Genomic DNA, 12,103 nt, shown 5'->3' on the forward strand with positions numbered 1-12,103 from the left:
GATGCTAGCAAAACAGTGGTTGCTTGTGCATTCTTATGGATTTGCTCATTAATGAAAACGGGGTTGTCAGTACTATCAAAATGCATTCCGTTTTCAACTACCTCCCAAATACTTGGATGGAGAGAAAATAGGTGACTACGCATTTTGTGACTCTAAAATGAGTAGTCTTCTCCATCAAAGTGTGGAGGTTTCCCAAGTGGAATTGAAAGTAAATGAGCATTAGTATTGAAAGGCATGCGTGAGTAATCAAAGGAATAGTTTTGATTAACCGTTCTTATCTTTGACGAAGAATCATCGTCGTCGTCTCTTGGTGAAGAAGAAGATTCGTCGCTGTCGTAGTAGACGATCTTCTTGATGCACCTCTTCTTCTTCCCGTCCTTCTTCTTATGACTCGAGCCAGAGTCAGTGGGCTTGTCATCTCTTGGCTCATTGAAGATGGACTCCTTCTCCTTATCATTGACCACCATCCCCTTTCCCTTAGGATCCATCTCATCGGGCGATTAGTCCCTTACGTGAAAAGAACGACTTTGATACCAATTGAGAGCACCTAGAGGGGGGTGAATAGGTGATCCTGTAAAAATCAAATACTTATAGCCACAAAACTTGGTTAAGTGTTAGTATGGCTAAGAAGCGAGCTCTTGCTAACACAAGATATCACAGAAAAGCAATCACAAGAGACACGATGGTTTTATCCCATGGTTCGGCCAAGTATAACACTTGCCTACTCCACATTGTGGTGTCCCAATGGACGAGGGTTGCACTCAACCCCTTTCAAGTGATCCAATGATCAACTTGAATACTACGGGTTTTCCTTTCTTATGCTTTCTCCCGTTCGCGAGGAATCTCCACAACTTGGAGCCTCTCACCCTTACAATTGATGATCACAAAGAAGCACGGAAGTAAGGGAGGGGAGAGCAACACACACAAGACTCAAAACAACGAGCACAATCACGCACACAAGCCACAACTTGAGCTCAAAACACAACGCGAGGAGTTCTCTACTCAAATGGAGCTCAAGGCTTTATCTCAAAGAATCAAATGCGTGAGAATGGAGTCTTGGTGTCTTAGAATGATCAAAGAATGCTTGGATTTCTCCTCCATGCGCCTAGGGGTCCCTTTTATAGCCCCAAGGCAGCTAGGAGCCGTTGGAGGCAATCTTGGAAGGCCAAAGTTGCCTTCTGTTGGGTGGCGCACTGGACAGTTCGGTGTGCCACTGGACAACTACTGTTCATGTCCGGTGCCCGATTCCCTTCCAAATCGGGCGCAGCCGACCGTTGCAGATTGGTGGCAGTTGGTGCACCAGACACTGTTCGGTGCACACCGGACAGTCCGGTGCCCCCTGCCGACCGTTGGAGCGAGCCACGCGTCGCCCGTGGATTTGGCGGCCGACCGTTGCGCTGGCGGCCGTTGGCTCACCGGACAGTCTGGTACACCATCGGACAGTCCGGTGAATTATAGCCGTACACCACCGAAGTTTTCCCGAGAGTGGCCAGTTCACCGGAGACCAGCCTGGCGCACCGGACACTGTCCGGTGCACCACTGGACAGTCCGGTGTGCCAGACTGTGCTGAGTTTTGGCTGCACACAGGCACTATCTTCCAATCTTTTTCTTTTCCTGTTTCTAGCACTTAGGTAACTTCATTAGTACCCAAAACAAATGAATTAAGTCTAGAAACATACCTTCTTGTTGATTTGCACTTCATTCATCATTTGGCATATAATAACCCACTTAATATGTGTTGGACACTTAATCACCGAAATATACTAGAAATGGCCCAAGGGCACATTTCCCTTTCAATTTTTTGCGTTGACTTTTTGCACTTCGCCTTATATTTCGGCGGTATTTGGCTCTGCATTCCCTTTGGAACGACTTTTGAGCAGAAAACTTACAGTACGCTCCCTTAGGAACGACTTTTGTAGCTTCGGCAAACTTACGCTCCGCTCCTTAGGAACGACTTTTTGTAGCTTCGGTGAAACTTGCACAATGATTTTTAGCTCTGCATTCCCTTAGGAATGTATTTTGAGCTTCAGCAATTTTTGAGCTTCGTAAGTCTGTGAAGAAGATATATTTCATTCTGATAGAAGCGAAACTATTACAAAAAATTAAAACTAGGTTTACATTGATTGCTCCTTATTAAAAAGAAAATGACAATGAATGTAAAAATGTTTCAAAAGTAGGGTATCTCTCAATAGATGTGTTTTGATTCTGGCACAGTACTGTTGACTGTGCGAGCTTCGGATTCCTCCCTGAATTCCTGTTGCTGTTGAGAGTGCTGGCGCCCTTCTGGCTGCTGGCTTCGGGAATAGGTCGGTTGTAGTGGTGGCGGAGGCGGGAGTTGTGGCCAAGAAGCCTATGAATGGCTAGCAGAAGCGACAGAAGCTGCAGGATGATTGTTCACATACTCTGGTATGTAAGGAGAATGACACGAAGCAGTGTGTAAGACCTGCTTCGGCTGGTTCTGTCGAGCTTCGGCTTCTGCTATTTCCTTTTGTTTCTGAATGGTGACATGGCACATTCTTGTAGTATGACCCTTGTCCTCACCACAGAATAAGCAGTAAATCTTTCTAGGCTGATCCCCAAACCTTCCTCCGAAGCCCCTGGCGCCTCTGCCCTTGGAGCTGGTGGCCTGAATGAGCTTTGCTGTTGCCCCGAAGATTGTGAGTTATACCGTGACCTCCGAGACTGACCTCCTTTATCATCACCTTGAGTGGAGTTATGGATTGACCTGACGTGCCTCAGATGGACTCTTCCTCCGAAGCCCCTGGTCATTTCGGAGAATCTGTAAGCTTCCTCCCTTCTTTGGCGGAAGTCGTTGTCAGCTTGGATGTACTCATCCATCTTCTGAAGCAGCTTCTCTAGGGTTTGCGGGGGCTTCGTTGCGAAGTATTGAGCCGTAGGTCCTAGCCGGAGGCCCTTAATCATGGCCTCAATGACAATCTCATTGGGCGCTATAGGCGCTTGTGCCCTTAGTCGCAAGAACCTTCGGACATACGCTTGGAGGTATTCCTCATGATCTTGCGTGCATTGGAACAGGGCCTGAGCTGTGACTGGCTTCGTCTGAAAGCCTTGGAAACTTGTCACCAGCATATCCTTGAGCTTCTGCCACGAAGTATTAGTCCCTGGCCGAAGAGAAGAATACCATGTTTGGGCCACATTCCGAATTGTCATGACGAAGGACTTGACCATGACAGCTGCATTGCCTCCATACGAAGATATAGTTGCTTCATAGCTCATCAAAAACTGCTTCGGATCTGAGTGGCCGTCATACATGGGGAGCTGAGGTGACTTGTATGATGTGGGCCATGGAATAGCCTGCAGTTCTGCTGCCAAGGGAGAAGCATCATCAAAGGTAAAGGTATCATGATTAAAATCATCATACCATCCATCTTCGTTGAATAAGCCTTCTTAACGAAGCTCCCTGTGTTGGGGCCTCCGATCTTGTTCGTCCTGAGCAAGATGACGTACTTCTTCAGTGGCTTCGTCGATCTGCCTTTGAAGATCAGCGAGTCGCGCCATCTTCTCCTTCTTCCTTTGTACTTGCTGATGGATTATTTCTATGTCCCTGATTTCTTGGTCCAACTCCTCCTCCTGAAGTGTTGGATTGGTGGCCTTCCTTTTCTGGCTTCGGGCCTCTCGGAGAGAGAGGGTCTCCTGGTTCGGGTCCAGTGGCTGCAGTGCAGCAGTCCCTGGCGCTGAAGCTTTCTTCGGCGGCATGACGAAGGTCAGTGCTTGCCGAAGGTGGTCGAAAAAAGGGTTCACCGGAGGTGGGCGCCAATGTTGGGGACTTGCTCTCAAATGCTTCGACTTGAGAACAAGGCAACACAAAAATATTAAATGTTAATGCCCTTCGTCCTTCGAAGCATTATTTCTCTTAGGATATAATGATCTTCAAACGAAGGTCATGAAGGACGTACCTTCATCATCACAGTATATGTTAAATAAAAGAAGAAGCATATGACATATAAGAGACAACATAAACAATCATATAACATCATTAATTCATTCTTATTATATAATCATGGAAAGACAGGGACAATATTGAACTACAAAAGTACCTTCAACTTGATAAAAGGCAAAAAGTACAAGCGTGACACAAAAGCAAGTATAAGGCAGCGTGAACAGTACGGGGGTACTGTTCATCTATTTATAAGCACAAGACGCAGTCTATGAGAAATTATATTCATGCCCTTTACATTTATTATTGACTTATAGATAAATCTATGAGGACTAGATAACCTTTTCCCCTTTAAGTCGGTTCCTTTTTCTGCGATTGAGCCGAAGCACCTTTGCACGCAGCTTCGGAGCAACGACAATCTTCATCACGATCATGCTCTTCCCATCGTGTATGCTTTTATCCTAAGTCCGAAGGTACCTGTCCATAAGCCATGCTTGGAAGACATTGTTAAATTACGTTTCTGAGGACCTTCGGAGGACGAAGGCCCCCAACAAAAATCATCCCACACCTATAACCTCCACTAAAACCACCAAATAAATTGCACTCATACTTAACATACCATAAAAACAATGGTTTAAAGCGTTAGATAACCTCTCTCACTTACTCAAATCCAATGGACAATATTATTTGGATCATCCCTTATCTATCTTCCTCCCCTTCCCTCGCGACCGCGCCACCCCTGCCACCTTGCCCCACGTCCTCCCTCCCCAGCACTCGCATCGTCGTCGTTAACCTCTTCCCTCGCGTCGTCGCCGTCATCGACCCTCACCTCTTCGGATCGTAACGTTAGCACAGACTATTTGATGGTAAGTATTAAATATAGTCGAATTACAAAACTAATTATATAGATAAAGATTAATCAACGAGAAAATTTTATTAAGTCTAATTAATACACGATTAGCAAATGTTTACTATATCATCACATGAGTAAATCATATATTAATTAGGTTTAACCGACTCATCTTACAGTTTAGCACTTGTTTATATAGTTAGTTTTATAATTATACTATATTTACCATTTCTAATTATTATTTAAACATCCGAGATTAAAATTTAGCCCATGGAATCCAAACGAACCCTAAATAAACTGAAAACCACCCATCAAACTTTTATTTTAAACCTGAATCGAGCCGTTCCAATTCCAACAGGACGAGGCGCGCTTTCCTGCCCCATTTCCTGTCCCCGCGCGCGCTCCCCGCTCCCCTGGCTTCCTCTTTTCCGCCGCCACGACTTCCGCGCGCGCAGCATCGCCGCCGCCGTTCTCGCGCACAACGGATCAGAGATTTTCCCGGCCGTGCGCCCCTCTCGGTGAGAGGCGTCTCCCTCCTCCTACTCCACCTCCCCGCCCTCTACTGTCTCGGGGGAGAGTCGGTTTCGTTCCGAGATTTCCCTTTTCTCTCTCCGCTCAATTCGTTTGGATTGGTGCGCTGCGCCCAATCCAGTTGGGCGAAGACATCTGTGGTTCGATTGAGTCATTTTCGTCTTCCTCCGAGGATTTCTGGGGGTTCAGTTGAATCCCCATCCGCCACACTAAGCCCGGCCCTACCTGTGTTGCGATGCGCGGCGAGGCTGGCAATGACGGCGGTGGCGGGGATACCCAACTCCTGGACGGCGCCACACCTCGGTTAGGTGAGTGCGCATTGTTTATTGGCTCTGGTTCTGTGAGCGATTGGTGTAAATGTGTTATTTTTTTGTGGATGTGTATTGCGGTCATCAGGTTCTCCTTCGAGTGATGACGACGGAACACAGAGTGAGGCGTATGATTGGGCGCTGTACGACGAAACACAGCCTCTGGATGGTGCTGAGACCCAGTTTGTAGACCAGGTGGAGGAGGAGGGTGTGGCTGGCGATTGGACGGAGACACAGTTGGAGAGTGGCGACGAGGATGGTGGCAGTGGCAATGAGGATGGCGGCGATGACAGTGACCAAGTGAAGACACAACAACAGGTGGAAGATGGGGAACGGGGCAATGATGGTGGTGGTGGGGATGATAATGCTGGCAATTGGACTAAGACCCAGTTGGATGAAGTATGCGAGGTGTATGGAGCGAACAACTTTGTTGGAGACATGGTTGAGGCCCAGTTGGTTGAGGAATCTGAGGAGGAGGATGATGACAAGGATGGATTAACTGATGATGGTGAGCATGATCTTGGTGAGTGGGGGAAGACCCAGTTGGTTGAAGACTCTGATGAAGACATAGGTGACGATGAGTTGAGTGATGGCACTGTTGTCCTAAGTGACAATGAGAGCTTGTCAGAAGATGAGAGGGGCACAAAGTCAGGAACGGATAAAAGGGATGCAAAGTTGGGAATGGAAGGAAGCATCGAGGGGTTAAATGGTGGGATTAAGAAGCATGATGATAACAATAATTCGGTAGATTCTGATGCATCAACAGATGAGGAGGGTGACACAAGTTCAGGTCAGTTACCAGCTACTAATCTGCTACTATTGCTATCTTTTTGTCATGTAGCAATTCATTAGGACCGTTCTATAAAATTTACAATATAAATTGCTTTCAGAATTCCCTGTAGTTTTATCAGTTTTCACTCGAGAGAGGCAACAAATAGGTCATACACCACTTGTTCTGTTTCTTATTTTAAATTCAGAACTTGTCTTTTATAGTTTTGTCCGATAACAGAAATACATTTTCTCAGAAAATCACCATGTGTAGTCTCTTTCTTTTTTTAAAGGTACCGGTGCTTTTGCTGAGAATTTATTACATTTTTGTTTTCCCTGGTAAAGAGGTGATTTAGCTTAACATATTCATCTTGGGGAAAATTTTAGTTATCAATGCTTTGATTCTTAGTCGAAGACAAAGACAAGTAAAGGGGAATGACATTGTCAAATAGTAAAAGTGTTCTGTATCTCTGGTTTGAACATAATGAAGAATTGCACTTGATTTTTCTTTTATATAGACTACCCTTATTTCTAAAAATTGCTTAGTTCATTAGATTTAATTTAATCTAGTTTTTTAGTGAAGCTTAATTTTTTTTTTCGAATGCCAACATATGTGCAACATCTAGGTCACCTTCAGATGAAATTACCTTCTGTTCATGTTGCATCAGTAAGGACATGTGGAATTTCTGAACCTCGGAACTCTCTGTCTGTGAACTGTATGAAGCAATGGAAACAGAAGGCCTGGGTCAACACAATACATCCCCTGCCGAAAATTGTAGATGAATCTACTTCGTGTAGCACCTCCGTTGGTTGGGTTGATAACGACTCCCATGGTTATGTACAGAACCATGATCAAGACGGAGCAAAAAGCAGAGACAAGTGCTCAACAGCTAAAAAACTTTTTGCCGACACAACAGTGGAGGATGGTGAAAACAACAGCAGATGTATTGCTGGATTAAGCTATGTGGGATCACAAGAGCCTGGTGATCTGTCACAAGCAAATGCTTTTGATGTTGTGGACAGATTGATTTCAATCAATGGTGGATTATCATCTCAAGAAACGACCCCAAATAAATTGGAAATAGCAAAGCCATGTGTTTCAAGTAAGAGGGGAACTTTAATGTTGGCTGAGAAGGTCGACCTTGGTAGAAGTTCCAATGGGAAAGCAGAAATATTTAAATTTGTGGATAGCCTTGAGGATGAGGGAGGAGGTGACTTTTTCAGTAAAAACAAAGACATCTTGTTGCTGAAACCAATTGGTAGAGGAAAACCAAGGAGTCATTTTACAGGAGCAAAGAAATCTTCCCCAAAACTTTCACGGGGAGAAAATAAAACAGGGGAAGCGTTGAACAAAAGAAATTCCAAACTACCTGGGAGGTTGGAAACTATTCCTTTAACATATTCAAGACTATTCAAAAGTGATGTAGAGAGTAAGCGGCCTTCTGAAAACAGGACTAAGAAAAACCTTTTGAAGGTCTTAGATGATCTATCAAATGACAAATCATTGGAAGAACAGGAAAAGGCTGATGTAGTTTTGAATGATGTTGGTCCAGATACTCAAATGGCTGTTGAAGCAATGGATGCCCTGGTACAATGTTCACCTGCTAAAAGTTTATCTTCTGAACATCAATCTGTGCTCAATAGAGATATGATAGCTGAGAAGTCTAGAATAGCTAAAAGTCATTCGAAGAATGGTTCTCCTCAGAGAGCTAGCAACATACAGGAAGGTGTCACAACACGTTCTAAAAAAGGAAAAGTAACTGACTTCAGTGCCAAACCTCAGAAAGAAAGACTAAGAGGATCTAAGATGCAACAAAGTTCTGAGTCTATAGTAAAAGTGAAACATAAGCAAACAAAGTCTGTGCCAGAGAAGAGCAAAGTTTCAAAGAAATTTATCAGTGAAAATAAGTACCATGAGACACCTGTTGCTCACCGAACTAGGCATTGTGGTAGGAATGATCCTTCTGCATTTATCGAGTTATCTAATAAACACTTGAGGAGAGGTAAGAAAATGACAGGTGACAACTCCACTATTGGGCAAGTGCAAAATAACCACATTGCAACCGAATCTGGTTTGAGTTATTTTGAAAAAGAAAGCACAGAGCAGACTTGTACAAATAATGATCAAGATCTTCAGCAACCTAGGTATGGAAGCACACAACGGACAAGTGTAAATAATGTTCGAAACCTTGAAGCACGCAGAGTTGAATCAACAACTGTTGTTACATGCAGAGATTCCCCATCACATCCCAAACGGCAAAGAACACCTACAAAAATGATACAGTCAACTGCTCCAGCTGCTGCAAGTCATGAAATACCATCAGAATTGGCAAGACCATGCAAGAAAAGGCGGATTTTCATAAGAAGTGTTTCTGACCTGCTAAAGTATGCAAAGAGAGAACCTTCCCATGGGAAATCAGCTTCTATGCTATCCAGCATCATAGAAAAGTCATTAGCTGCTTATCCTGTACTTAATTCTTCTATAAGAGATGACAGGAAAACTTCTGATGTCATTAGCTCTGCACAGAGACTGAAGGAATCCTCCCATATTGAGAATACAAGCAAATCACCAAAAACGAATCCTCAGGTTCTGGACAGTGCTATGAAAACACCGTCAAAAGTGGTTAATGAATTGTCACCCACTTTTAGTCCTGTGAATCCATCAAAAGGCTCAAGTAGGAGCTTGTTAAAAGCTTCTGTTGCGAGAGAATTGCTGAAGCTAGATCCTGAAAATGTACTATCAAATCAGCAGAAAAAAGATTCCAGAAGAGGGAAGGATAAGGCCAATGCCAGTATTTTATTCAGCCAGCATTTGGATGACGATGTTATCAAGCGTCAGAAGAAGGTAAACTATATTTCTATGTATATTCTTGTTAGTAATCATCACTTTGAATGAGGTATATTCATGATGACCTATGATGTAGATCTTGGCACGCTTAGGAGTTTGTGAAGCATTTTCGATGGCCGATGCAACACACTTTGTTGCAGATAGATTTTGCCGCACAAAGAATATGCTACAAGCAATAACTATGGGCAAGCCAGTAGTTACATCAATGTGGCTTGAAAATTGTGCACAAGCAGGCTGTTTTATTGATGAAAGGAAATATATTATGAGGGACGAAAAAAAGGAAAAGGAGATAGGTTTCAGCATGCTTATATCACTGGCCTCAGCTTGCAAACACCCTCTTCTTCTGGTACTGTGAAGATTGTAATCCTATTTCATCTATGCATGCCGTCAATTCAGTTTTTTTTTACTGAAAATTCATTTACAGGGAAAAAGAGTCTTTGTAACATCAAATGTTAAACCAAGTCAAGTAGTGATGACTAGCTTGGTTAAGTCATCATCAGGGCAGGTCAGCCATTTTTCCAAAATATTCTAAGCTTTTGTTTGTGTTTGAAATTTGAACTACATGTTAACAGTGACTGGATTAGTTATGTGATAATTGTTTCGTAGGAAACAGTAAGGGGGTCCCTACTGGTTAATATGTCAAGGACAATGATATAGGTTATTCACAAAATATAAGTACCCTTTTAGGAAAACAAGACTTGCTCTGGAATCTTTTTCTATTGCCATCTTTGCATTTTGTATCAGCAAGAGCGTTTTGAAACAAATAAACTAGGACAACCTGTACACCATAAGTCGAGTAAACTGGTTATCAAGTTAAATGGTTGATGAATCTTTTATACATGGAAACATTAGTTTTTTTTGGCAGATGGTAATAACATTTGTATGTTTGTTCTTACTGCTCTAAAGTTGAAAATATTCTAAATAGGCATCCTTGTCTCATGGTCTTTAGCATTTTCAACATGCTCATGAAACTATTTCCTTATGAATGCCCAGCCTGCTGCTTAAGATACAATTTTGGTACCCCATATTCATTATCCCTTTGCAAAAGATGTGAATAAACCAATTAAGTAGGACACTTGCCAATATATACTAGTATCAAGCAGGCAATTGCTGCTACACCTGTCAGTTGTATACTGCATGCAGTTTCCATCGGTACTTTGAAAAGCCATTTTTTTCTTCTCTTTTAATCAAAATATAGAAGTCGTATTCATCGCTGTATTAGTAGGAGGCATTCTGATGCATTCGGTGGTGTCTTGCTGAATACTTGAATAGTGAAACTGAACTTTTTGGTTTGTGTAACGCATCAGCAAGCTAACGGCTCTAAAAGTTTTTACTTCCACTGAATATTTATGGAATGTCAAAACACACTTTTTTTAAAAAAAAGATGTTCACAGCTTATGCTTTTAGTACACAAACATGCAGCACCATCTTGTCTCAGCCTAACCTTTGTTTTCTCGGTTTTGTAGCCGCTAGAGAGGGTAGGACGATCCATAATGGAGGGAAAGGGAGTGCCTCCTGACCTGCTGGTAATCTCGTGCGAAGAAGACTACGAAGCTTGTGCGCCACTACTCGAGAAAGGTCGGGCATACTGCACCGTGCTTTGCATACTGTTTCCTTCTCAGGATCTGGGCAGCCAGCTAATTCACATAAGTACCCACCCAACCCAACAGGTGCTAGTGTTTTCAGCGTGGAGCTTCTACTGAACGGCATAGTCATCCAGAAACTGGAGTACGAGAGGTGAGTGAACCTAAGCCTGTTCCACCAACTGAAACATGCATTCTCAGTTCATTTTTTTCTACAATCAACACTCTTCTCTGTTGATTTTTGTGCAGGCACCGCCTTTTCATGGACCGAGTCAAACAGACCCGCTCGTCGCGGTGGTTGAAGGACACCGTGCAAGGCCGGTTCGTCCCTGTACCCAAGCGTCCCCGGGCCTAGGCAGCTCAAGACCAATGTATATGTAAGCCATGCGAAGCTGTTCTTGCTCGCCCCTTGGCCTCTCTCCAGCTGTAGGCCTGTGTAAATGTATGTGCCGGCCGCAGGTGCATCTGCCCTGCTGCCGCTGTGCTGGTTGCTTGATGCGGGCCTGATCTTTCTGTTTCTCTCCCCTGTATGTTGTGCATTATAGGTGTTCATATGTATTGTAGCCTGTTTCTTTTTTCTCTCTCTCTCTCTAGCTCTTCTGAACATACATATGTTTACCCGACACAACTGAACCTTAGTGGCGATGAGATTGTCACGACGGTGGTAACTGAGGATTGATCTCCTTGTTAAGCCGGATGGCGGGAGACAACATGTACAGGTTTATGGGCCATGGGTCGTTATAATAAGTGATAGTGGGCTAATTCCTGTCTGGCTATATAATGCCGATTGCTATATAATGCCGATTGCTGTAATGAACTGGATACGATGAATACAGAAGAAACTTACCGCCTCTCTTCTCTTCTCGTTCTTCTTTCCTTGCTCTTCCCCTTTTCTGCTTCTTCGGTGATCACCGGAGAGTATCTTTGCTGGGACATCACAAATTGGCATTAGAGCCATAGCGGGCGCACCTTCATTGTCCGCTGGTCGTTCCAGACCGTCTCGCGGCTTCCTGTCGCAGAAGGGAGTTGGCAGTCCTTGTGAGTTGTCATCACGGCTCCTAGTCGACAGTCTGCGCAGGCGCGACTTCTGGCCACCACCATGGAGGAGGTTGAGAAGCGACTGGCCGAGAAGTTCCAGCAGGCAGTGGATGCGTCGACTTCAACGCTGATGGAGCTCTCGAAGAAGATGGATGGAATCGGATTGATGTCTGACAAATTGCAGGAGATGGAGAAGAGACAGATGGAGCAGGACAAGATAGTGTAATATCTGCAAACCAAAATTGATCTCTCGATGAAGTCGCTGGCACAAGTTTCCCAGGA

General features: G+C 44.0%; 1 protein-coding gene across 2 annotated transcripts; it reads left to right on the plus strand.

Moving 5' to 3' along the window:
* Positions 1 to 5,101: 5,101 nt before the first annotated feature.
* On the plus strand, positions 5,102 to 11,559 carry LOC100192867 (uncharacterized). 2 transcript variants are annotated; one of them, XM_020541876.2, is made up of 8 exons: positions 5,102 to 5,584; positions 5,673 to 6,374; positions 7,021 to 9,197; positions 9,277 to 9,546; positions 9,625 to 9,705; positions 10,667 to 10,778; positions 10,871 to 10,937; positions 11,033 to 11,559. In XM_020541876.2, the coding sequence occupies exons 1-8, from the start codon at positions 5,512 to 5,514 to the stop codon at positions 11,136 to 11,138; spliced, it is 3,588 nt and encodes a 1,195-aa protein (XP_020397465.1). In that variant the 5' UTR covers positions 5,102 to 5,511; the 3' UTR covers positions 11,139 to 11,559. The 2 variants fall into 2 exon arrangements, with proteins under 2 accessions (XP_020397465.1, NP_001345320.1); NM_001358391.1 differs by having other exon boundaries at positions 6,979 to 9,197; positions 11,033 to 11,494.
* Positions 11,560 to 12,103: the final 544 nt, after the last annotated feature.

Source organism: Zea mays, chromosome 8 (genome assembly GCF_902167145.1).
Source record: "Zea mays cultivar B73 chromosome 8, Zm-B73-REFERENCE-NAM-5.0, whole genome shotgun sequence".
Taxonomy (NCBI): Eukaryota; Viridiplantae; Streptophyta; class Magnoliopsida; order Poales; family Poaceae; genus Zea; species Zea mays.